This window comes from Raphanus sativus, chromosome 5, assembly GCF_000801105.2.
Source record: "Raphanus sativus cultivar WK10039 chromosome 5, ASM80110v3, whole genome shotgun sequence".
Taxonomy (NCBI): Eukaryota; Viridiplantae; Streptophyta; class Magnoliopsida; order Brassicales; family Brassicaceae; genus Raphanus; species Raphanus sativus.
Window position 1 is genome coordinate 38,332,034 of NC_079515.1, and position 23,343 is coordinate 38,355,376.

A 23,343-nucleotide genomic window follows, 5' to 3' on the forward strand; every position below is an offset into this window, starting at 1 on the left:
ACCACTCTAACTTTTAACGTGAGAGCTTGAATCCAAAATTTTACTTCGCAAATAATAGTATAGATAGATGTATTTCTTTATAAAATTTTATCTTTTAATTTAACTACCATTATATATCTTATGTATTTATAATGTATTTATACTGTATAAAAATATAATACTTTTTAAAATATTTAATATCTTGTTCAACGCATATAAATTTCTAGTACTTTTAAATGTGTACATAATATTCAATATTCAGATTTAAAATAACACAATAAACATGTGTTAAATTTAATTATATACTAATAGCCTTTTTAGATAATTGATAAAATGATTAAATTTTTATTTTAAAACTGTTGGCTAGTATTTAACTATTGACTAGTGGTAAAACAGTTCTTGTCTAATTTTAAATTTAGTTAACAGCATAAATAGATTATTACTACATTATATAAATTTTATGAAAACAAAATTATACATATTGAACGTTGATACCCTGGTAACACTATCTTTGATCTAAAAATGAATCATTTTATATGTTTTTGTATTTTTTTGCTACATTATAGATTTGGTACAACTTACTTGTGGAATCGTATAAAAATTCATAATCAATTTGGTCTTGATAATGTTCTTCAACATCCTATCGTTGCAAGAACCCAAAATGTGATCTAAAAACTATGAATTAAAATTCAATAACTCTTTTACGATGGAGAAGAGAGATTTAAATATAATAAATTTTAAAAGAAGAGATATTAATTATCTTTTAAGGCATGATAGGTGTCAATATGTATTCAGAGTTCATTGGTCATAACCTTTTTTAGATGTGACTAACAATATTCAAGGAGGCCAAAAAGATGAAACTTATATTAGAAGGTCCATATAAACCATGGAAATTTGTATTTTATTGGAATCATGTTAGTTAATAATTTTTTTTGTCAATGTGGTTGATAACAAAATTATAATGCTATTCTTATGTATATTATTTACGCTATGTGCGAATCTATATCAATAATTTAGTTTTATTGTAAATATCTTTAAAATTATCAAAATATAATACATTTATTAATAAAAATTTATTTTTATTTAATTACTAGTGTGTATCTTCTGTGTCTATAAGTTTATAAAATTAATTAATGTATTTATACTGTTATAAGAATATAATAACTTTTAACTATTTTGTATCTTGTTAAATTACTAGTACTTTTAAATATGTATGTAATATATAATATATATAATATTTAGACTAAATAACACACCAAATGTATGTTAACTGTAGATATATATATATTAATAGCTTTTGTTAGATAATTGAGACAATGAAATAAAAATATATACAGTATATGAATTTACCTTTATTTTTATTAAAAAAAATTATCATGTAAAATAATTATTTAGATAACACAGTTACATATTATAAACTTTTTTTATTGAAATATAGTTTAAATGGTCTAGAATGCATTTGTTTTTTGGGTTTTTTTCAATACAAGCATCATAGATAACAAAAGCTATGGGCCTCTCCCTAATAAAATACATCTGAATCCATATGAAACCAGTAATGAAAAAAAAAATGATCGAAGTCGATGATCATCATAAACTATTTTCTAGATAATGATAATTATTAAATCACTGAAATTTATTTTTAATATGATTAATTATATATAATAAATTTAATTATTCATCAAGGGTAATAAAAAAATTTAGCTGCTCTAAATTTTGAACATAGAGTTCGGATTGAGAAAAAAGTGCTTTGTAAATAATAATATAATTATGGAAGCCTCCTTGGTCCAATGGTTTGACTAAGGATTCATGTAATGCTTCTACACCCGGAGATCTGGGGTTCAAACTCTAGAAAATACCAAATTATGCAGCTTATGGAAAAATGGATTACAGGAGATCTTCAGCTTGGTGCTGGGCGTACCATCGAACATGGATCTCATAGGACGGCTCGGATAGGTGCAGTCAGACGTGTATTCTCACAAGATGGTAGAATTGTCGGCTGTATAATCGTCTTTGTAATATTCTCATAATTGTAATAGCATAATTAATCGATAATAATCGATCCAGATGTTAAAAAAATAATAATAATATAAGTTGTAGGAATGAAAATTATCAAAAACGAAAAGTAAGGGTGGTTTATTGAAAAACGTAAAAGTTTGGGGGGCAATTAGATTAGGAAACAGTAGATGAGGGGTATATAAAGTCAACACTATCTAACAAAAATAGCCCCCCACGAACTTTTGCTCGAACTCCTAGGGACCCGAGTTCGATGCCAGAGTAGTCACCGATCAGAGGAAATATCTCAACACATTTCTCAGCTTCGCCTTGCCTTCTACAGAGCCAGCCCTCGTCGCAGCCTCGGCTATAACGGGTAAGCTAATAATAAAATTACTCACGAAACCGTTAAACCCTAATCCTCTCCACTCTCTCGCACGATCGCCTATGCTCAGAAACAATCTCATCTTCGCTGCAGTGTGGAATCGATTGAAGCGTTTTGGATCCAATTGATTATTAAAGTTAGTAGCTTTCTGTGTTTGGGAGTAGGGGGGAGCCATGGTGTGGTGTAACCATTGTGGGAAGAACGTTTCCGGGATACGCCCCTTCGATGGTGCACTGTGAGTGTTTGTGATTATTATTCACCCTTTAGTGTGTTCTAAGCTTCAAAATGTGAACTTTTATGTTTGTAATGTTGCAGTGCGTGTGATTTATGCGGAAGGATTTTGGAGAATTTCAACTTTTCAACTGAAGTTACATTCGTTAAGAATGCTGCTGGGCAGGTAGAGTCACACACAGCTTGCAGCCCTTTAGGACTAAGTGATGTTTTGTTGTGAAGTTATTATGGTTTGTTTCTCCTGTCTCAATTGGTTTTGTAGATGTGATGAATAGAATGTTGTTGGAGAATCTTGGTATGTTCTGTAGGGGTTTGTATGAGAAAGTTGGCAACTTTTTTGTGGTTTTTTAGTTCAGTGAGTATGTTTCTATTACAATCAGTTTGATCTTTACCTTTGCTTATTCTGTACTTGCAGAGTCAAGCGTCAGGTAACGTAGTGAGAAGTATTCAGAGTGGGGTTTCAAGCTCACGTGAAAGGAGAATTAGACTAGGTATGTTCTTTGTCATATGTGATTTTTCTGTTCACTGTTGGCCTACATACTGCAACTCAGACATGTACTCTACAGCTTTCTCTTATGGTTGATCTAAGTGCTCATCTAGATTCAGCTTAACGGTGCAAATTTTTTTTTTTTTAAGTTGCTTCTCAAAAATTTTGGGTTTAATAATTGATTAGGTGGTGTACTCATTAACCATTGGCCATTGCGTGATTAGATACTTGAAAGTTAATGCAGTTCTGGTCCTGATAGTTAACTCTGACCAAACATTGGTTCTTATTTGCAGCTAGAGATGAGTTTATGAATTTGAGAGATGGCTTGGGACTTGGTGATGAGAGAGATGATATTATTGACATGGCTACTCGATTCTTTACAGTATGTCTGGTTTACGTATTTTCAGAATATATCAATTTGTTAGGACTTTTGCCCCATTTTTAACTCGATTTAATCTTCTGAAGGTGGCAGTTGAGCAAAATTTCACTAAGGGCCGGAGAACTGAACTAGTACAATGTTCCTGTCTCTACTTGACTTGCAGGTTATTTCTTATTAACCCTCTTGTTGCCTTTGTAATTTTGGTTCCTTTTAAAAAAAATACCATACTGATTTATGATGCGGCGATGTGTTATTGGATGTATGTTGACCAAAACCTTTCTTGATCTGTAGGGAAATGAACATACCGTTTCTTCTTATTGATTTCTCAAGCTACCTTCGAGTTAGCGTGTAAGATGTGTTTTGTTTTCTTCATTTGCATGCTATTTGTCTTTCTTTCCATTGTAATACGGACTTTAATGTTTCTGCTTGTGTAGTTATGAGTTAGGTGCTGTGTACTTGCAACTCTGTGAAATGCTGTACATTGCCGAAAACCGGAATTATGAAAAGCTTGTTGATCCTTCAATCTATATACCTCGGTTCACAAACGGTAAGCATGTCGTTTTTTAAAGTCTCATTCTTTTCTGTATTTGATTGATGTTAAATGTTATTATTATTCTTTTTCTTTAGTTGCTTTGAATATCAGCCAAGAAACAAACATTTTATTTAGAGTTTGCTTACTCTTTTTATCACACACTTTGCAGTCTTATTGAAGACACAAGATAAAGATGTCGTGAGAACAGCTAGAGACATTATAGCTAGTATGAAGAGAGATTGGATACAGGTGTGACCTTGTTTTGTTAGTTGAATCTCTGTACCCTTTATCTTATTAGCGTTATTTATTGTTTATTATGCCTTGTGTTAAAACTGACCGTGTATTGGCTTGTAGACCGGCCGGAAACCTAGTGGAATATGCGGAGCAGCGCTCTACACAGCTGCGCTTGCCCATGGTATCAAGTGCTCTAAGACAGATATTGTAAGATATGATTTAGCTTAGAAAAAAATGTATTTTTAAAGATGAGAGGAAAGATTTTAGCACTTTTATTTAACAAATTTAGTGCTGATACAGTGATATGGTGTAATTTCTAAATATTGTAGGTAGGCATTGTGCATATATGTGAAGCAACTCTAACAAAAAGGTTGAATGAGTTTGGAGATACTGAGGCTGGAAGTTTAAATGTAAGTTTCATATAACACCAATTGACTTGGAGTGTTTAACTATAGTAGGGTTTTATGGGGTGTTTTAGAGTATGTTTCTTTAATTATCGTTTGGCTTCTCTTGTTTGTACCCTATATGTATATGTGTATTGACACCGTTTTCTTATGTGTGGCTAGATTGACGAACTCAAAGAGAGAGAAGAGGAAATGCATAAAAGATCTTTTGCCACGAAGCAGACGTCTAACAAAGAGACCGTGCACTGTGCGCATCAGGATTGCAAGCCTGTTAACTATGGACTATGTGAGGACTGTTACCGCGATGTAAGTCTCCGGTTTTATGCCTAGTTTGTCTCTTTTCATGTCTTCTGTTAACGTAATTGTGAAACCTTAGCAAATGGCTATGAGAGTCAACAGTCTGATGGTTTCTGCAGTTCATAACTGTTTCCGGAGGACTTGTTGGTGGGTCGGATCCTCCTGCTTTCCAGCGAGCAGAGAAAGAGAGAATGGAAAAAGAAAAGGCAGCTAGAGAAGAAAATGAAGGAGGGATTAGTAGCCTAAACCATGATGAACAACTGAATGTAAGTTGAGTGGTTTCTTGCTAATAAAAACACATGTATACCAAGTTTGTTCAATTCTTCTTTGGTGGAATCTTTTGCTTGAATGTTTTTCCTTTGGCAGGCCAAGAGAGAACCAGTCTACTCCAGTGTGAGCAAAAGTGCAAAACCATGTTCAGGTGAGTGCGCAATTGCTATCTAATCAGATTAAACTTTGTTTGCTAACGTTTGAGCTCTTGAGAATCTTTATTGTGTGATGTCTCCCAGAGAAAGGTGAAGGAGAGAAAGATGAGGATGATGGTGAAGTTTCAGATGAATCAGGCAACTTTTCTGACGTCAGTGATACTGAGGTGGGCAATAATTTTGCTTTCTTGTGTTAGTTATATTACATGCTAAGTGGTCGAATAGCGTCTTATATTACATGTTATATCTACTCTTACCCAGGTGGATTGCTACATTAATAACGAGGAAGAAAGGCGATATAAGAAGATGGTATGGGAAGAAATGAACAAAGAGTATATTAAGGTGATTTTTTTAGGCTATATCATCTGTGGATTCTTTATCAGTTGTCACATACATAAGACTCTTACAAAACTATATTGTTATTTGTAGGAGCAAGCAGATAAGGAAGCTGCTCTGAAGGCGGCTAATGATGCTTTAAACGCGAGCAGCTCTAATTTGCCAGAACATGCAAGAAAGCTTGTTGAAGCTTCTAAAGCTGCCGTAGCAAAATCTAGAAAGGTGACTCCATTTCTCAGCTTTTTTTTTTATTGCGATTATGTTCCTAACGTTGTATCAAGTAACTGACATATGGTTTACTCAATCAAATCCATACAGGAAAAGCAACAAAAACGAGCTGAGGAAGAAAAGAACTTGCCTCCCCCAGCAACCGCCACGGAAGCTGTTCGCAGAATGCTTGATAAAAAGGTTAAAATGTCTCTCTTCTTTTGATGCCTTTAGAACTAACCTGGAACTGGAAGTACATAATCATGTCCGTAAAATAGATGTTCGGCTTAAAGTTTAACATGAGGAAACTTTTGGAGTTTTGTGTTTCTTTCTCTTTCATGACTTTGAGTCTTGACGTTTGCAGAGGCTTAGTGCGTTAATCAACTACGATCTTTTGGACGAGCTCTTGGATACATCTGTAAGTTTTTTTTAGTATCTCCTCTGTTTCCTTAAGTACCATCACTTTTTGGTAGCTTTGTATAACTTTCTGACTCATTGTCTTGTTTCAGCCATCTGAGAAACCAGCCAAGATTTCAAGAACCGAGACAGTCATGGAAAAGACGAAGGAAGAGAAGAAGGAAGTGAAGAGCACTAAACAAGAAGATGGTGAAAATGAAGACGAAGGTGAAGAGGATGAAGAAGACTATGTGGAATCATACGACATAAACACAGACTTTCCAGACGGTGAGAAACTCTATGAAGAGGAAGATGAAGAAGAAGAGGATGGTTATGATTTTGGACTATATTGATGTCTTCTGTAACAAAGTTTTCTTTATAGACACTTCATTTTGTAGAACATCGTTCACATTGTTCTTTAGAACATTGTTTACCTTTTGAATAATACTCTCCCACAACTAGTGCTGGTTTCAGGGTCGACCCGCCCCGACCCGTTCCGCTGCGGATTGAATCATTTTTTTAATTTAAAAACATTTTTTTAATTTAAAAATCCGATCCGCTTAACCCGCAACTGAAAAAAAGATCCATCCCGCCCCGCATAAATTAGCGGGTAACCTGCAAAACCCGCGGGTAAAATAAAAAAATTATTTTATATATTTTATTAATATTTTTTGTAAAAAATAATATAAATAATATATTTTAATAATTTTATTTTAAATATTCGTAATTTTTTATTATTTTTAAAATAAAAACTAATAATTTTTATTAAAAAAAAAATAAAAAAAAAATATTTTTTTTTATTTATTTTGCGAGTTAGCGGATACCCGCAGTTTAAATTCGATTGAACCGCATCCGCCACGCAAAAAATATGTTTGACCCGCACCCGCACCTGCCCCACATATTTTTCAAATTTGTTGATCCGCACCCGTTCCGCAACGGGTAAAATGAGGCGGGACCCGCAGTAAAGAATCAGATTCCCAAAATATTTTAATCAGAATATTTTATTTTTTTGTTTTAAAATTATTTAATCAATTATAAAATATTATTGATTATTTTAATAAAAGTAAAAACTATCTAAAAGCACAGTATGAAAACATTTCATAAACTAAAACATGAAAAAGGTATAAAAATATTTTACATTTTGGAACAGAAAAATAGTGAGTTTGGTTTAATTTTAGAATTATTTTTTTAACAACATAATTTTAGAAAATTTTATACGGATAATAGAAGATTACAAGTAATTTTAGTGACTTCACATAAATTTCATATTCACCAACAAAGCTCTTGTTGGATAGTCAACGGATTAGCTAATCATTAAATCCGACGGTCCCATATTTACCAGCAAAACTTATGTTCCTGTGGTTTACTCTCTACCGTTAACGCCCGTTATGGTAAAAAACTCTTTTACCTTTTCCGACTGTCCACCTTCCAGATTAATCCGTTGACGGCGTTTAATTCGTTTTAGATAATTAGTCTCTTTACCAGACCAATTTAAACCAAATTCACTATGCTCCCTTCATTTTCATCATATCAATCTAAACTAAACTTCAAAAAAAACACCAACATTATGAGATACTTACTAGTTGTATAAGTGGTTTAGCGCAATTAAGCATTGAAAACACCCTTTCGAATTAACCAAATCGATTGATACATACCGGTTCGGTTATGTGTAATAAATGATTGCTAACTACAAGAATAAACCGGCCGAGTTAGAGAGAATAGGTTTACCCTATTAAGATAAACGGGTGAGGTCAGCTGAAGAAGTATTCGTTATAATATTTTTTTGTTTTGCTCTGTTTGGATCCAAAGTCTCTCTCTCTCTCTCTGCTTCAACGGGCAAAGTATTTTTTCGAATAAAGTTTCGTTTTTTATTTTTTTATTTCAACGTTCCTTTTAAGGGTTTTGTTCTTTGTGATCAGATGTAGTGAAAACTGGGACTTTCCGGTTTGTTTAGGTCTGAAATCGACGCAGATTGTATTAGGGCTTCTTGATTATCAGTTTCTGTGATTAGAATTGTTATAAAGCTTTGATTTTTTTTAAAAAAAATTGGGTTCTGGGTTCTGTCTGCTTGATTGTGTGTTTTGTCTGAATGGTGTTCTTATGGAATTGAGATGGATCTTTTAGGAAAGTGAAGAAAAAAATGGAGGATGAGTGTATAGAGGATAAGCAATCAACACCTTCTGTGTCTGAAGGCAGTAGTAGTAGTTTGCTCAAGTCACCTGGTGCTGTTCCAAGTCCAGCCACTGTATCTCCAACTCATAGGTACTTTCTATTGTCTGTCTGTAATCACTTTTGTCTTGTTTACAGTTTTTTTGTAATGATTATTTTAAGCTATGTGCCAGGAGGACGAGTGGTCCTGTGAGGCGAACCAAAGGCGGCTGGACAACGGAAGAGGTATTTAGTATTTGTATTGCTTTTGACTAAAATTATAAAACTTGTGGTGAGAATTGAGATGAGAAGTTGTGTTTTAATTTTATTACAGGATGAGACATTGAGAGAAGCAGTTCATAGGTTTAAAGCCAAGTCATGGAAGAAAGTAGGTAAATGACTATTAGTTCCCATGCTCTTGTTCTATGTTAGTCTTTATGAACTGTTCTTGTTGTTTGAATTGGTTTACTATTGTCTTTTAATTGCAGCTGAGTTTTTCACTCATAAGTCTGAAGTTCAATGCATGCATCGGTGGCAGAAAGTTTTGGATCCAAACCTTACCAAGGGACCTTGGACGCAACAGGTTCCGTTATGTTTCTTTCTGATTCTTTTTTCATTTTTTTTTGTGAATGTAAGAAGAGCTTGAAAGTTATTTCTTTTTTGGCAGGAGGATGAGACAATCGTTGAGCTTGTTAAAAGATACGGGCCTGCGAAATGGGCTATGATCTCAGACTCTTTGCCAGGTCGAATTGGGAAGCAATGTCGAGAAAGGTAGTTTTATTATTAAATTCACATGAGCTGAGAGGAAAGCATTCTTTTTATTGTGAGTTGTTTCGGAAGATTCATTGTGTGTGGTTTTGTTGTTATATGTAATGCAAAGGTGGTATAACCATTTGAATCCTGGTATCAACAAGGAGGCTTGGACAATAGAGGAAGAGTTGGTTCTGTTGAAGGCTCATCTAACCTATGGCAACAAATGGGCTGAGATCGCTAAAGTCTTACCCGGGAGGTATTTACTTTTCTTTGGTTCTGTCTGCATCAAACTGTAGAGACAAACAAGGCTTAGGTTCTTGGTTTAAACTTTGATGCAGAACCGATAATTCGATAAAGAACCATTGGAATAGTTCACTGAAGAAGAAGTCAGAGTTCTTATTAGCTAATAATGGTAGCTTACCACCACCCACAGCAGCAGCAAAGAACGGTGTTCTGATTCACAAGAGAGATTCTGATTCAGTTGCTCAAACCTCTTTGGTAACTACACAGATAATAAACAAACCAGATGAACAAGGAGACGACTCTTGTGTTCCACTCCAGGAAGTAGTTGCTGCTGCTTCACCAATGTACCCTCCTTCTTCTCCTCAGTTGCCTAAACCAGAGAACGGTTTTCATCTTTACTACAAGCCTCAGAGAGAGCAGCATTACATGGCGTCAGAAGCGGATAAGCAGCGTATGTACGGTTATGAATACGGTTGCAGTCCAAGCACACCACCTGTTATCTTCATCACTCCACCACCACCACCACCACCGCCTCCTTTTAGAAAAGAGTGCAACAACGGTTCAGGTCCAACGAGTCTTGAGTCTTTCCTGAGAGAAGCTGCTAGAACATTCCCAAACATGCCTTCTATTATCAGGAAAAGACCACGCAAGGTTGTTGTTGTTGTTCAGGATCACAACAAAACAGATGAAGAAGAAGAAGAAGCTGCTAAAGAGGTTGTTGATGAAAAGGTGAGCCCTGAAGAAGAAGAAGAGAAGCAGAACAATGGATCAAAGGCTTACTATATATCTCCTCCATACCGGATAGGATCCAAAAGAAGAGCTGCTTTCAAGTCAAGACAGCTCGAGTTCATGAGTCCAGAGGAAGAGAAGGCTGATGATTATGATGATGAAACTAAATCATCTGAGAAAGATAAGTTGCTTTGATGGAGGAGGAGGGACTCTCAACTCCCTTGCTAAAAAGAAGATATATTATTATTCTCTTGTTACACGCTGGCTTTTTTTTAGTATCTTTTATTTTATTTGTTAGGGTTAACGTTTAAGCTGTATTTAATCTAAAGAATAATCTACAGATTACATGAATCAGGATAGTGTTAATACCCAAAATACACTGTATATCATATGTTGCAACAAAGATCAAGATTAGTTTCTGTCATGCAAGTTCCTCTGGAAGAGATGTTCAATTCACATTTTACTTATTTGATTAATTTAACTATTTTAGTATCGTATATAATAAAATTAAATTAGTTAATTTGCTCCATCAAAATTATATAATATATCTTAAAATTAATTTGCCGGATAAATATGCACAGAATAAAAGGAAATAAAGGAAACAGAGAAGTATATAAATATATAGAGAGAGACCTAGAGGCTAGAGAGCTAAACAAACGACTCAGACTATTACCAAAACCTAAATTTCCTCTCTTGTGTTCGATGGAAGGCTTGTATGTTCCTGCTTTCAAGAGGAAGAAGTACGAGCAGCTGAAAAGGAAGATACTTGGGGAAGAAGATAAAGACGAAGAAGAAGATGATGAAGTTATACAAGATCATACAGAAACTGATCTTGTCAGTCTTAAGAGAACAATCTACCAAACAATCATGTCAAGTCGTAACTTGGAGGAAGTAGGGCATAAACTACTCCAAATCAGACTTCAACCAGGTCAGGAGATGGAGCTATGTGTTATGATCTTGGAATGTTGCACTGAGGAGAGAACTCACCGTTCTTCCTTCTATGGTCACTTAGCACACAGGTTCTGTCTCCAAAGCAAAACATACAAAGAATGTTTCAAGGATCTGTTTGTGCAGCAATACGCAACAGTTCATCGTCTAGAGACTAATAATAAACTGAGGAGTGTAGCCATGTTCTTTGCTCATATCCTAGCAACAGACGCTCTTCCGTGGAATGTTCTTGCCAATATTCGGTTAACAGAGGAAGACACAACTTCGTCGTCTCGTATCTTTGTTAAGATCCTTTTCCAACAACTCTCTGAGCAGTTGGGGATAAGGGTTTTGAATGAAAAGCTTCAGGATCCAGCCATGGAGGAGACCTTTGAGCCGATCTTCCCAAAGGACCATCCCAAGAACATGAGGTTCTCCATCAACTTCTTCACCTCCATTGGCCTTGGGGGCATCACTGAAAAACCCAGGCAGCTTCTCCATCAACTTCTTCAAGAGGATGTTGATTAGTGAAGCATTCAGCTCTCTATTTTAATTTGTAAACAGTCTTTTATTTGCCTTGATGTGTCTACATAGAACAGAGATATCTCTTTCATAGCTATTAGCATTTTTTTTTGTGTGTGGGATTTAGTTTAACATTCTATAATTAAGAATGAGAGTTTTGGCCATTTGTTACTTGGTTTTCACGGCAAACCCATAAACATGAAGATAGAGATAAATCAAAGTGGCTCATCATATATATAATGGTCACAAATTGGCAGAGACAGACCAAAGACACAAACGAAAGAAAGACAACGTTGCAGCCCATTATTAAACATAAAAAGCAAAACCTAATAAAACGATCATTGCGGTAGTATTATTACTTAACTAAAAAGACAAACTGATTATCTCTGCCTTTCTTAAAAAGGGTTTTACTCATTTACAGGTGCAAGGATCACACTTGCAGTCAGATCCACACTTGCATGTACATCCATCGTTCTCGGCGTTACTCTCGCCGGAAGCCTCGTACTGGTTCTTCATAGCCGGTGCAACGCCAGAGACAAAAGTCTCACTCGTGGTTGTCTCGCCGGAAAAGCCTAAGTCAGGGTACTTTTTGCAACTGCAAAACCGAAACAAAAAACTGTTCAAGATCCAATGAGACAACATATCATGAATTAAAAACGTAACTCAAAGAGAGGCTCGACACTTGCCCTCCACAACAACCGTTGACGCACGTGCAGGCAGATCCACAACCACAGTTTCCTCCGCAGCAAGACATTTTTCTCGAGAAAGTTTAAAGAAAGATCCCAACTCGAAAGAGAATTAACCAAAAGTTTTATCGCAAATGGAACTTGTGATCGATGAAGCTCCCAAGTTTATAAAGCTAAATAAAGAGGATATCCACCGTGCACGTGTCTCGATCTCCCTCTCTGTCTCCGCTCATATCTCGCACGTCAGTTCAACAAAAGTCAGGTCGATAATTGTGGAGTATTTTGTTCGTTCTGGTGCGTTTTAGAGTGGACCGTGTCCTTGTGTTACCAGTGATAGCACCGTTCAGATTTACACGGTTGTACATGCAGATGTTAATCTACGGTTGTGATTAATTATTTTATTTTATTCTCGGACCTTTTGAGGTATCTGTACTAGTTATCGAGTTATTAGATTTTCTGTTTTTATAAAAAAAACTTCGTATTTCTTGTTTTTATAATCTAAAATAATACATAAAATACATTATTTGTGGTAAAGAAATATCTAAAAGTTATATAAATAAAGAGTTCTTGTCTTCTCGATATTATTATTAGAGAAGATTGTTGAAAAGGAGGGCTAATAATCCTTTATGGAGTTTCACTATGAGTGGCCGGGAGAGATTGTAGGAAAAATCAGTTCCCTAATCTTATCCGAGTGATAAAATTTTGAATTTGAAAAGTAATTTTTTGAAAAATGATTCTACGCAATGACTCTTACAAAAAAAATTCAACAAATTAATATTCGAGATTGAGGAGATTCAAATCCCTATATAATTGGCGTGAAAGTCGACTAATTAAGGTTTTTAAAAGTTTCCGGTTAGCAAAAAAGAAAGAACATCAACTCAAATATATTTGGCTACCTGTATAGTTTAGCGACCAATGCAAGAAAATACATACGGTCTAACTTATTATCCCAAAATAAAATGGTTTTGCTCTTCTTGCATTATATATCATTTTTTACTAAACTAAATATTTGGTTAGAAGAGAAACAAATAGATAACAGAAACTCACTAGAGAAAAAAAAATCTAAGTTCAGTGAGTCTGTCTCTTCACAAGATTTATAATGTTTTTTTTGTCAAATAGTTTTCTTAAATAATATTCACATGGAAGATCTCCAAATTCTTCCTTCAAGTGAAATCACAATCACAGAAACATCATCATGATACTTGCGGCGATCTCCTTGCGGTATCTCCAGCAACTCGTGGAAGTCCATACCTAAGCACAAACAAAGTTGTACGTGAGTTTCGTTAAAAAAACCTACGTTTTGCTTCTTAAACTGCATTTGCGTTTTTGTTCTTGTTTAGTACCATATTTTTTGGCAGCTCTAAGGAGGACTTCTTGGATGAGATGCTGAGCAGGATCACCTTCAGGGAAGGCTGAGATGAAGGAGTCGACCTCAAAGATGGCTTCCTCGTTTGAAAAGTATTCATACAACCCGTCTGAGGAGAGGATGAGGAATTTGTCACGTGACGTGAGTCTGTGGTGGTGGAGCGACGGGAAGCACGTGATGTACGGCGATGTTCCAACGTAGTTGATTCTGAACATCTCCAGAAGCGCCTCGTTCCATTTTGGCTGAGGAAAAGAAATTTTTCTTTTTAGTTAGATATACAAAGGATCCAAAATCTAATAGTTTCCTAATGATTAATGTGTTATATCATATAAATTACTAGGAAATGTCACCGCATGTTATTTTGGTTCTAACCAATTCCAATGTTCTAAAAATCAGTTTATACAGCGTTTAGATGGTAAATTGTTTATAATCGAAACAAGTTTTCTATAAAAAAAATTAATCCTAAACGCCCAGCTAGACATTAATACGCTATAAAACGGCTAATTGTTTTGGCGATTATTTGAACATTATCCCTAATAATTAAGCCCTAATTTTACCGATATGAGAAACCACAAGATACAAGATTGTGAAAATAATTTTCTTTATAAAATGGTCTTATCACATACTTGTTTAAGAAACCCAGCGCCAAAAGCACGTGTGACCTTGAGAGAACCTTTCACTCTATCTTTCTCTATCGCCAATGGATCATCATGATGTTCCATCTTGATTCTTCTCACTTCCTGTCACGTTTAACATATATAGTAAGTTTTCATACTATTGTTCATAAGTCATAACTATGTGATAATCAACTCACAAATTAAAGACTCACCTCTTTATTGTTTGTGCTATGTTCCATATTAAGCTGAACAGGAACAAGAAGATTCAATCCTTTGTCTCGGACCAAGAATGTCTCTAGTGGACTCTCTTCTTTGATTCTCTCAAGCTCGTTTTGCATCTTCCTCCGCTGCCTTAGATCAGGTCTTCTAGCCAAAACCGCTCGGCTATCTCCAACGTTCATAACGTAGACGTCTTCTCCTTTCATCAGTGTCACAAGAACACACGATCCCATCAATGCTAGTTCAGGATTCTCATCTACCTTTAGATCAAACGCTTCTTCTGTTTTCTTCAACGCTTGTTGAAGAGCTCTCAGAACGTCTCTGTGGTTGATGATCTCCAAATGAGATTCCTTGTGCGTAGACTCGATGTTTCTTGAGTTATCCTCCCACTCGCATCTCCATTGCAACTGCTTCATATTCTCGGCTATGTTTCTTGAGTCACAAGAAACAGAGTCTTCTTTCGTTACTTCAATGTTTCTTGACTCACAAGCAACATAACCTTCTCTCATTACTGCTATGTTTCTTGGGACACAAGAAACAGAGTCTTCTTTCATTACACGGCAGTTTCCTCCACAAGAAACAGAACCTTGGTCGAGTGTACTATGTTTCTTGATCCGGGACTCGCTGTTTTCGCAATAAGATTCAAGATCCTCGGCATCTAACTTGTCGTTCCATAGCAGGCCTTTGAGCTCTTTAACCACGGCGGTGTAGAGATTGTTGAGAAGATAATCCGGTGGATCTGGACCGCTGAATCCGTCGTAGATACCAACGAAGAGCCAACCGTTTTCCTCGGAGAGGATGACGTGCACTCGATCTTCCCCTGCCTTCCCCTGCGCCCATTGTATCTTAGGCTCCTCCTCTAAAACAGACTCAGTCTTCTCTTCTTCTTCTTCTTCTTCTTCTTCTTCTTCTTCTTCTTCTTCTTCTTCTTCAGAGTCTTCTAGTTCTTTGGTTTGAGGACTTTCTTGGCTTCTCAGAGTCGTGTTGATCGCATTGGAATCTGAAGAAGATTCGTGAGATGAATAGGAACCGTCGATTGGCTCAACCACGCTCTTCTTAGACCGAGAAGAGATCATGTTGGTGACAATGGTCTTGAATGTGAGAAACTTCTTGTTCGGTTTAGGTTTTGAGAATGATCTGGTCTTCTTTGGTTTCTTCTTTTTGTTCTTGTTCTTCCCGACCGGACCTGAAACCAAACCGCTTTCGTTCGGACCAGACAAAAACCTACGCTCGAAGAGACCCGACTCATGAGTACCCGGTTTCTTTGTCGGACTACGCGGGACGGGCTTGAGCGGCAGAGAGGCGAATCTATTGGAGCTTTCGAATCCTGAGGCTAGCAACGACGCGTCTGTTGATGGAGAAGCAGAGAGGGCCGTTGAAGTATTGGCGCTAACTGAAGCGCCGGAGATTGAGAAAGTGGTGGTGGTGGAGTCTGGTCGTAGGGACGGTTCTTGTTGGAAAGAAGATCGTCTTGATCCGCTGAGAACCGGCCCGACATAGTAGAAAGAGTGACCTAGGTTGTCGTGAACAGGTACGTCGTCGTATCGCTTGGAAATATCTCCGGAGGTGGTTACCGCGCAGCAGCCACTTGCTCCATTCCCCATTTTGTTGAAGGAAGAGGTGAACTAGGAACTACGGAGATACTAAAACGGCACCGTTTACTGAAGATTATTGTGTTGCATGTTGGAGGCTAAACGGAGGCGTTGGTAGAAGGAAGTTTGTGGAGACATTATGAATAGATTTATGAGTATTTATTATGTTGAGTGGAGGCAAATGGTGAAGAAGATGAAAAGAGTTGACTTTTGTAAGAGGTTTATTCTGTTGGTATTATGTTTATTTTAATTTTTATTGGAATTGGTAAACCTGTAAATGACAATTATAATATCTGTTGTTTGTATTTTACATTACTCTGGGTAAGTTTTTCGTTATTCAATTAAATAGACTTTTTGGAGTTGACATTTAAAGAAGGTACGTGTGGTTTGATTTTTTAAGATAACAGAAAAGTACTCCCTCCGTTCCTGAAAGTAAGATTTTCTAGAGTTTTCACGTTTATTAAGACTACAATAAATATTTGCCAACTTTAATTTACTATTTATGTTTTATACAATTTCCAATAACTATCAACCAATAAAATTTAATCAATTCAAATATTCATAATTAATGATCCTCAAAAGTATACAAAAGTACCTCAAAAGTATACAAAAGTACCTTAAAAATATAGAAAATCTTTCTTTATGGAACAAAAATAAAATCCAGAAAATCCTATTTTTAGGAACAGAGGGAGTATGAAACTAGTATTAAACAAATGGAATTGCAAAAAGTCAAATGATATGGATGTTAATCCCATGACTAATGTGGTTATAGGACCGGTCACTGGTGAAGAAACGAATTGCAGAACACTTTATCTAGGGAAACCAAATCTATGTGCGCATGACTTAACAAAACAAGACAAATCTATGTGCTGATGACTTAACAAAATATGTTATTTAACAACCATAAACAAAATAGTAGTTCCTATGTTTAACGAAAAGTGTCATTTTCATAATTTTTGTATGCTGTTATTTTAAAATTTTAATTGATATTTTTTTAAATATCGATTTTAACATCTCAAACTTAATATAGTTAATATCACGTTGAGTATTAACTGAACTAAACAAACTAAATTATACTTATTTGAAGTTGAAAAAAGTTTTAGCTATTTTCTAAAACTAGTGTGCATACTACCTAAATGGTATTCTTTGTCAAATAAAGAGAGTAATAATCGATTCTTGAGAACATTTTTTTTTGTTCACAATTCTTAATAACATTTATAAACAAAGTTTCCAAGATGAGAGATATGATTTTATTGGTTAGGGTTTGCTCAGTCATTGTCTCATCACTTTTGATTTAGTACATATGAAAACATGTCTGTTCAGCATGTATCATAACTAATTAATTGCGGTATAGAAAGATGTTTACTAATATTTTTCTTATACTGCCCCCAACCATATACTAGCAGATAATACATCCTTTTAATAACAAGGGGCGTTGTATATAACAAACTAATTTTCAAACTGTAAGTTTACAAAAAAAAAAATCAAACTGTACATTATATTGTTTTCGAATATCACAATGACTAAGTAAGTATGAACGCAGAATACATAATTATTATTTTTCAGATTGGAAATTAATATCATAAAAAGATACCAGATATTCCTGAAGGAGCAGCTGGCTCATGGCTGCTTACGTTGCAATATGCACAGCATGAACTCTGCAATCATATTTCCTAATTAAAGAAAGATAAATATTTTGAAAATTTCAACATACCATTTTCAATTTTTCACAGACCTCATATGATAAATTGATAATAATACTACTACTAGTCTGTGAGAATAACTCGATCAGTTGCCATGATCAGGAATTCATCAGGACAGAGTGTTGGAACATTTATTTAAAACTAAAATATTATAATATAAGTCAATTAGTTTATCAACTTAACCATATATTATGCTTAAGCACGTAATTACATTTTGTGGATCATTATAATAATTTGTCAACGATGTCGAGATTGAGAACGTGGAAGCAAAGAGTTTTGTGATTAAAATCTCATCTAATCTCATCTAATCTCTGACTTTTTCCTACATAAATCGTGATTTCTTAAACTATATATATTGCACCATTATACATTGTGGTACAACTACAAGTAGAGGGGTAGGTAACGTAAGAATGCATACAAATCAGGAATTGCTCAAAGTTTTGAAAATTAATTAATTTGATTCTTAACTTTCAAATAAGGTAGTTCTTTAGTGTCTGCTTTTAGAAAAAAAAACATTACCAAAATAATACCCTGATCTTTCTTTAGAAAGGGTTCTTGATCTGACCCCTCTAATAGTTGCCTTAACGCAACATTTTTTGTTTAGACGTGTAGAAGACATACTTCATTTGGAAGGTTCGTCACTTCGTCACATCCAGCCTTCTTTTTCCCAATGAAGACATCCAGAAGATAAGATCACACATTGAAAAGGAAGAGAAAAGGAATATTCATGGTTTATAACTCAAAAAGACACATTTGTTTTGTAACCTTTTTTCCCTCACAATCTGACCTTTAAGAGTGAGTTCTACTCCATAGTTTTGAGTATCCGAATGACCAGCTGATCTAAGCACATTTCAATGAAACTTTGTCACTGACCCCAATTATTTAAGAAGATGTATATACATATAATATAAACATAGACTTCTAAACTATGAATTTTTATACTAAAGTTCTTAACAAATGTTCATGACCCCTAAAATTTTATATCCGGCCGTGAGTATCCGACCTAGAAGGCTACATCATAACAATTCAAATTCAGTTTTCTTTACCCATTACCATGGATACTTTCATCAAGCTCTATGTTCTTCATTGCTACTATTTGCTTAAACGTATTCAAATCTTTTGTTGGGTAGTCAATTGACATATTAAACACATGCACTTGCAACAGTTCTTTAACTAATTTCTCTTTGGTTTTGGCCTATGATATCAAAAAGATATCAAGATCTGCTGCTCTGTTAACTCTGGAACTTATTTACACATAACAGCCAACATTCTTTCAATACATAATGATCACAAAAAAAAAAAATATATATATATATATATATGCAATTTCAGAAGATCCCAACGTGGAAATATGCCATTATGAACTGTGAATTGTGTTGCTTTTGTAATAAAATCTTTCTCCTTCATCAGTCGATAACTTTATTATACAAAGCAGGTGAGTTCCTCTAGATATCTTCATGCTTCAAGAACATGAAAACCCTTTTTGAGACTCAACCTGATTGCGAATTCGAGGAAATGGCTGTGCTCCTCAAGTGAAATAAAGTAGTTGGTCAGTGCAGCTATAAGGCAAGTTCAGGTGAACTTCAAGTTGGGACAAGAGGGATTGCAAGGGTAAGGACAATCAATTAGCTTAACCGGCTTTCGGTTGAAGTACCAGTCACCTACAGACTCTGCAATTGTCTTTTCCAACAACAAAACAGAAGAGAGAGAGACAAACCTGATCAGTTCAACTGTAAGAAGAAAGGCTCCGTAAGCAACAGATTGTGTGTCAAAAGTCTTTTACCTTATTTTCGATTCTTATTGAGGTTGGGGAGTGCCATGTCCCTGGCGTAACTGTCTGGCAATGAGTGAAGCATGAATCTATGAACATTCCACCAGCTTTGTTCTGATTGAATTTCCCTATGGCATCCATCAGAGAGCTGCGAAAACCTGCGGATTCAAAGAGAGGTTCATAAAACTGACCATTTCAGAGAGCAATAATAGGAGAAGCTTTGCGAGAATAGTATTCTTGACTAAGAAGTAATCTACCATGCAGAACATTCATCTGTGAGGCATCACATTCCTTAATATCGAGTCTGCACTTTGCCCAACTCTCATCGAAATCAGCAGAAGCTGGTACCAAGACATTTCGAATCTGAATATGTGCTTGGTATTAGTAAAACAGTAGAGCATGAATTGGAGTAAAATCAAAACAGAAGCAGGCGAAAGGTGGTGATAACCTGCCAAGAATCATAAGCTGAGTTGACAAGAAAGACTGGTGTTCTTATGTTGTTAATGAATTCTTGAGGAAACATACACTGCAAATCATATGAACAACAAGTCTCAAATGATAAGTCAAGAAAAGATTTTTAACGGAGTAAAATACAGAAAGCTACCTTGGATGGCTCCATTTTGGCTACACAATTCTGGTCCAAGCTCTTATCTACGCCCTGGTTAGATTCAACCATAGTAAACCAGTTCAAAAACCATGCAAAGAAAGAAGCCATGACATGTTCAATATTCAAGAAAATGTATCGGAAAGTATCGTTTCACGTATTATCAGAAAGTGAATAATTGGAAACCAAAAAAAAAAAAGAATTTGGAAACCTGCAAGGTAACAACATCATGATAGAAAGATCTCATTGTAGGGTTTCCAAGGACATCAAGCCTGAAAAAGAAAGAACATGGCTTTACTGAAACTAAGAGACACTGTTAAGCTAGCATAGACCCAAAGAACTTAACAAAAAGAGCAAAAGAACTTAAAAGGCTCTGTAACATTAATGTGAAAAGGAAGTTAATAAGCGTAAACATACACGTTGAGGAAGAAGCCACCGTCAGAAACACATTTGACATCTGCATCTTTTGGGAGATGATCACTAAAGTCGTCACAGTGTATAAGAGTTGCCAAACCACCAGCAGAACATCCTGTAAGAATGCCCTACATTTAAACAAATATTAAGCTCTAGTGGATGCATGTTACCTAAGTAGGCGAAACCATTATATAATAAAGATCATAAGGATGTTTACTTGTTTGGAATCTGACATTCCCATCGACAACAGCTCATCCATAATTGCCTCCCAAATGAGCTGGCCCCTGAAGAAGAGCCGTGTTCCGTTCTGAGAAGAGAGTAACATGAGAGACTATGTATCTTTTACAGAACATGACACAAATTCTCAGGCTTATTACCTTGAATTCAGCTTCAGGGTGTCCAGAGAAAGAAGCGCCATCACAGTACCGTATCACAACTCTGTTCCAGTTATAGAATTCTACAAAGAACAAAGACAGACTATGGATTCAAAACTCTGAAACATATACAAAGCAGAGTATAGAAGAAGGTAACAATAGAGAAGCCACTCTCTCTTTACCAGGGTTTTGAGATGGGTCGTTGCTTAAAACACCTGGAAACTCAACTTCATCTTCAAAGTAGTTGGATGAGCCAAACATAGTCATTGCTCGAGCGGAACATGAAGCAATTGTGTTGCACCACCCTCCACCCTTTTATATACAGTTTTTTCTCACTCAAATAAAGTAAAAACTCAACACTAAAACCAACAAAATACCTGAAGATGAAGAAGCCAGCTATTCGAGCCAGATCCAGAACCCTTGTCAAAATGGTACCCAGGCAAGCTTCCATCCAAGCAAACTGCAAAAATAACATAACTTTCAATTTTTTTTAAGAAACCAAAATAACTCAGAAAATTTTAAACTTTCTAAACAAGGAATAGTAAAACAAGGAGACAAGTACAGGCTCCTCTCTCTTTAGCTTTACTAGACAACTTGAGTTTGACCAGATTAGTTGGGGATGTAATGAGCTTAGATCTGTCAAAGAATAAGAGCAATATTATTGGTGGGACTTTTATTTGAGTCCTTAGATTTTTTTATTATTATGCTATAGTTAGGGACAATATTAAGAGTTTTTAAGGAAAGTGGTGATTATTGGTGGGACATTTTATAATCTCTAAGGCTAAAAAGTTATTTATTTTAATAACTAGTAACATATAAAAGATATGTTTAAGATACATGGCATTAGAAGAAGGCATAAAAATGATGTTCTATGACCATCTGTTTCTTGTGTGCTTGATATTGATTTGCAGAAACATTCATCATTTCGCAGTCAAGTCAAGACCAACAAACGTCTCTAAAGGGAACATTAAAGAACTTCATCTTCACAAGCATCGAACTTCTCATCTTTGTTGCATCACTTGTATTCTTGTTTACTTCCTGCTTCCACAGCCAATGTCTTGGCTTGGTTAACCATACCAACGTCTTGCCTGCAAATTTCACAAGTTTCTCAGAAGCTCAGCACATAGCAAAAGACAAAAAAAGAAGAAGATTTGATTTAACACTTCCAGAACTGTAAAATTACGCACGTGAAAACAGAATTGTAAAATTACACACTTTTGACATTCAAGAACATGAGAAAGGGAAACGCTGGCTGACACGAAAAGAATCACTTATGCCTAGCCTCACTTTCTAATCATAAAGAACATGAAGCTTTGAAGCAAAGAGTAAAAACACAAGCCAGATCATTACAAAACACTGTTTATCAGATCGTTACAAACTATTATCAGACATAAATAAATGATTTTACTTTCAAGTCTCAAGCTTTCTTATGACTAGTCTCACTTTCAAGGTCAAGAACTTGAAACAAAGAGTAGAAACATCAGATCGTTAAAAACCACTTTTGATTCAGAAAAAGAACAAACAACAATCAAGCCTGAGAGCGAAAGAGAAGAGAGGACCAACACGAGAAACGACGATGAGAGACAAGTCGTGTCAGTCTTCTTGTCACTCTTCTCCCTTCCACCTCTCCAAGACTTCACCAGTAGCTATACACACACACAACAACAACAAAATCAATTCAATTTCATTTTTAACTTCGGAAAAAGCCCCAAAAATTTGAAATCGATTCGTGTTCTCTCTCACCTGTTGGCAGCCTAACAGAAGAACTCGCTGACGATGACGCCAAGAGACCAAGGATGAGAGCCAGCCGGAATCGCCGACGGATTACGATTTGGATTCGAAACCGACGGAGTCGGAGAGAGATAGAGATGAGAGAGACTAGGAGACTTCCATGGTACAGATCGGGAGCAAACCAAACAATCCTCAGCAAACCACACAATCTATGGAGGTGTCGAGAGAGAGAGAGAGTCCAGAGAACATGCAATTGATTTTCAGTCGGCAAAACGACATTGCCCTACACCACTTCCACACCCAATCACATTCAGCCAGCTGGCGCTAAGGACCATTAACAAAACTTCTTAAATAAGGACAAATCGACTTCGTTTCTTAGTAATTTAAACTTTTTTGATTTAATTTTTGGCCCAATAATTCTTAGAAATCAGGCTAAGGACGCCGATAAAGATGCCCTAAGGGGACCGTGGGATCTAAGAAGAAAGAGATGAAAAACACGACCAAGACGAATGCGATGGAAGCTACAAGCCAGTCGCTCTTAGCCCGTTTTCTGCACTGTAGCAGAGAGTTGAACCTGGGAACCTCCATTTTCAAGAACATGCTACAAAAGGAGACATCAGACTCCGGAGAATGTTATTCCTTACAATATGTCATGTGAGA

At 35.8% G+C, this 23,343-nt stretch overlaps 5 protein-coding genes and 1 pseudogene across 11 annotated transcripts; 3 read left to right on the forward strand and 3 right to left on the reverse strand.

The window, feature by feature from the left end:
* Positions 1 to 2,208: 2,208 nt before the first annotated feature.
* LOC108863441 (transcription factor IIIB 60 kDa subunit) lies at positions 2,209 to 6,743 on the forward strand. Of its 2 annotated transcripts, none has more exons than XM_018637865.2 (20): positions 2,209 to 2,347; positions 2,450 to 2,591; positions 2,672 to 2,753; positions 3,003 to 3,078; positions 3,368 to 3,456; positions 3,540 to 3,616; positions 3,745 to 3,801; positions 3,888 to 4,000; positions 4,155 to 4,234; positions 4,340 to 4,426; positions 4,549 to 4,629; positions 4,786 to 4,929; positions 5,040 to 5,186; positions 5,287 to 5,341; positions 5,430 to 5,512; positions 5,607 to 5,687; positions 5,775 to 5,903; positions 6,000 to 6,089; positions 6,253 to 6,306; positions 6,398 to 6,743. In XM_018637865.2, exons 2-20 carry the CDS (start codon positions 2,530 to 2,532, stop codon positions 6,635 to 6,637), a joined length of 1,827 nt encoding a protein of 608 aa, XP_018493367.1. In that variant the 5' UTR covers positions 2,209 to 2,347; positions 2,450 to 2,529; the 3' UTR covers positions 6,638 to 6,743. The 2 variants fall into 2 exon arrangements, with proteins under 2 accessions (XP_018493367.1, XP_056841588.1); XM_056985608.1 differs by having other exon boundaries at positions 2,521 to 2,591.
* Positions 6,744 to 8,018: 1,275 nt separating this feature from the next.
* On the forward strand, positions 8,019 to 10,532 carry LOC108863442 (transcription factor MYB3R-3). 6 transcript variants are annotated; one of them, XM_018637868.2, is made up of 8 exons: positions 8,019 to 8,125; positions 8,409 to 8,546; positions 8,627 to 8,678; positions 8,767 to 8,824; positions 8,921 to 9,015; positions 9,100 to 9,203; positions 9,313 to 9,441; positions 9,524 to 10,532. In XM_018637868.2, the coding sequence occupies exons 2-8, from the start codon at positions 8,425 to 8,427 to the stop codon at positions 10,350 to 10,352; spliced, it is 1,389 nt and encodes a 462-aa protein (XP_018493370.1). In that variant the 5' UTR covers positions 8,019 to 8,125; positions 8,409 to 8,424; the 3' UTR covers positions 10,353 to 10,532. The 6 variants fall into 6 exon arrangements, with proteins under 6 accessions (XP_018493370.1, XP_018493371.1, XP_018493369.1 ...); XM_018637869.2 differs by having other exon boundaries at positions 8,124 to 8,142; XM_018637867.2 differs by lacking the exon at positions 8,019 to 8,125 and adding an exon at positions 8,137 to 8,238.
* Positions 10,533 to 10,816: 284 nt separating this feature from the next.
* LOC108858961 (uncharacterized) lies at positions 10,817 to 11,779 on the forward strand. Its single transcript, XM_057010275.1, has one exon. The coding sequence runs from the start codon at positions 10,860 to 10,862 to the stop codon at positions 11,610 to 11,612; it is 753 nt and encodes a 250-aa protein (XP_056866255.1). The 5' UTR covers positions 10,817 to 10,859; the 3' UTR covers positions 11,613 to 11,779.
* A 32-nt stretch (positions 11,780 to 11,811) lies between these two features.
* On the reverse strand, positions 11,812 to 12,449 carry LOC108860028 (metallothionein-like protein 2A). The gene is made up of 2 exons (XM_018633930.2): positions 12,293 to 12,449; positions 11,812 to 12,201 (listed from the first exon to the last, which is right to left on the reverse strand). The coding sequence occupies exons 1-2, from the start codon at positions 12,358 to 12,360 to the stop codon at positions 12,018 to 12,020; spliced, it is 252 nt and encodes an 83-aa protein (XP_018489432.1). The 5' UTR covers positions 12,361 to 12,449; the 3' UTR covers positions 11,812 to 12,017.
* An 873-nt stretch (positions 12,450 to 13,322) lies between these two features.
* On the reverse strand, positions 13,323 to 16,189 carry LOC108860186 (probable protein phosphatase 2C 36; annotated as a pseudogene).
* Positions 16,190 to 18,940: 2,751 nt separating this feature from the next.
* On the reverse strand, positions 18,941 to 23,303 carry LOC108861266 (pectin acetylesterase 5). The gene is made up of 14 exons (XM_018635100.2): positions 23,149 to 23,303; positions 21,940 to 21,949; positions 21,515 to 21,622; positions 21,330 to 21,412; positions 21,135 to 21,264; positions 20,956 to 21,035; positions 20,796 to 20,885; positions 20,582 to 20,706; positions 20,376 to 20,436; positions 20,165 to 20,218; positions 20,009 to 20,086; positions 19,818 to 19,923; positions 19,573 to 19,718; positions 18,941 to 19,469 (listed from the first exon to the last, which is right to left on the reverse strand). The coding sequence occupies exons 1-14, from the start codon at positions 23,281 to 23,283 to the stop codon at positions 19,362 to 19,364; spliced, it is 1,314 nt and encodes a 437-aa protein (XP_018490602.2). The 5' UTR covers positions 23,284 to 23,303; the 3' UTR covers positions 18,941 to 19,361.
* Positions 23,304 to 23,343: the final 40 nt, after the last annotated feature.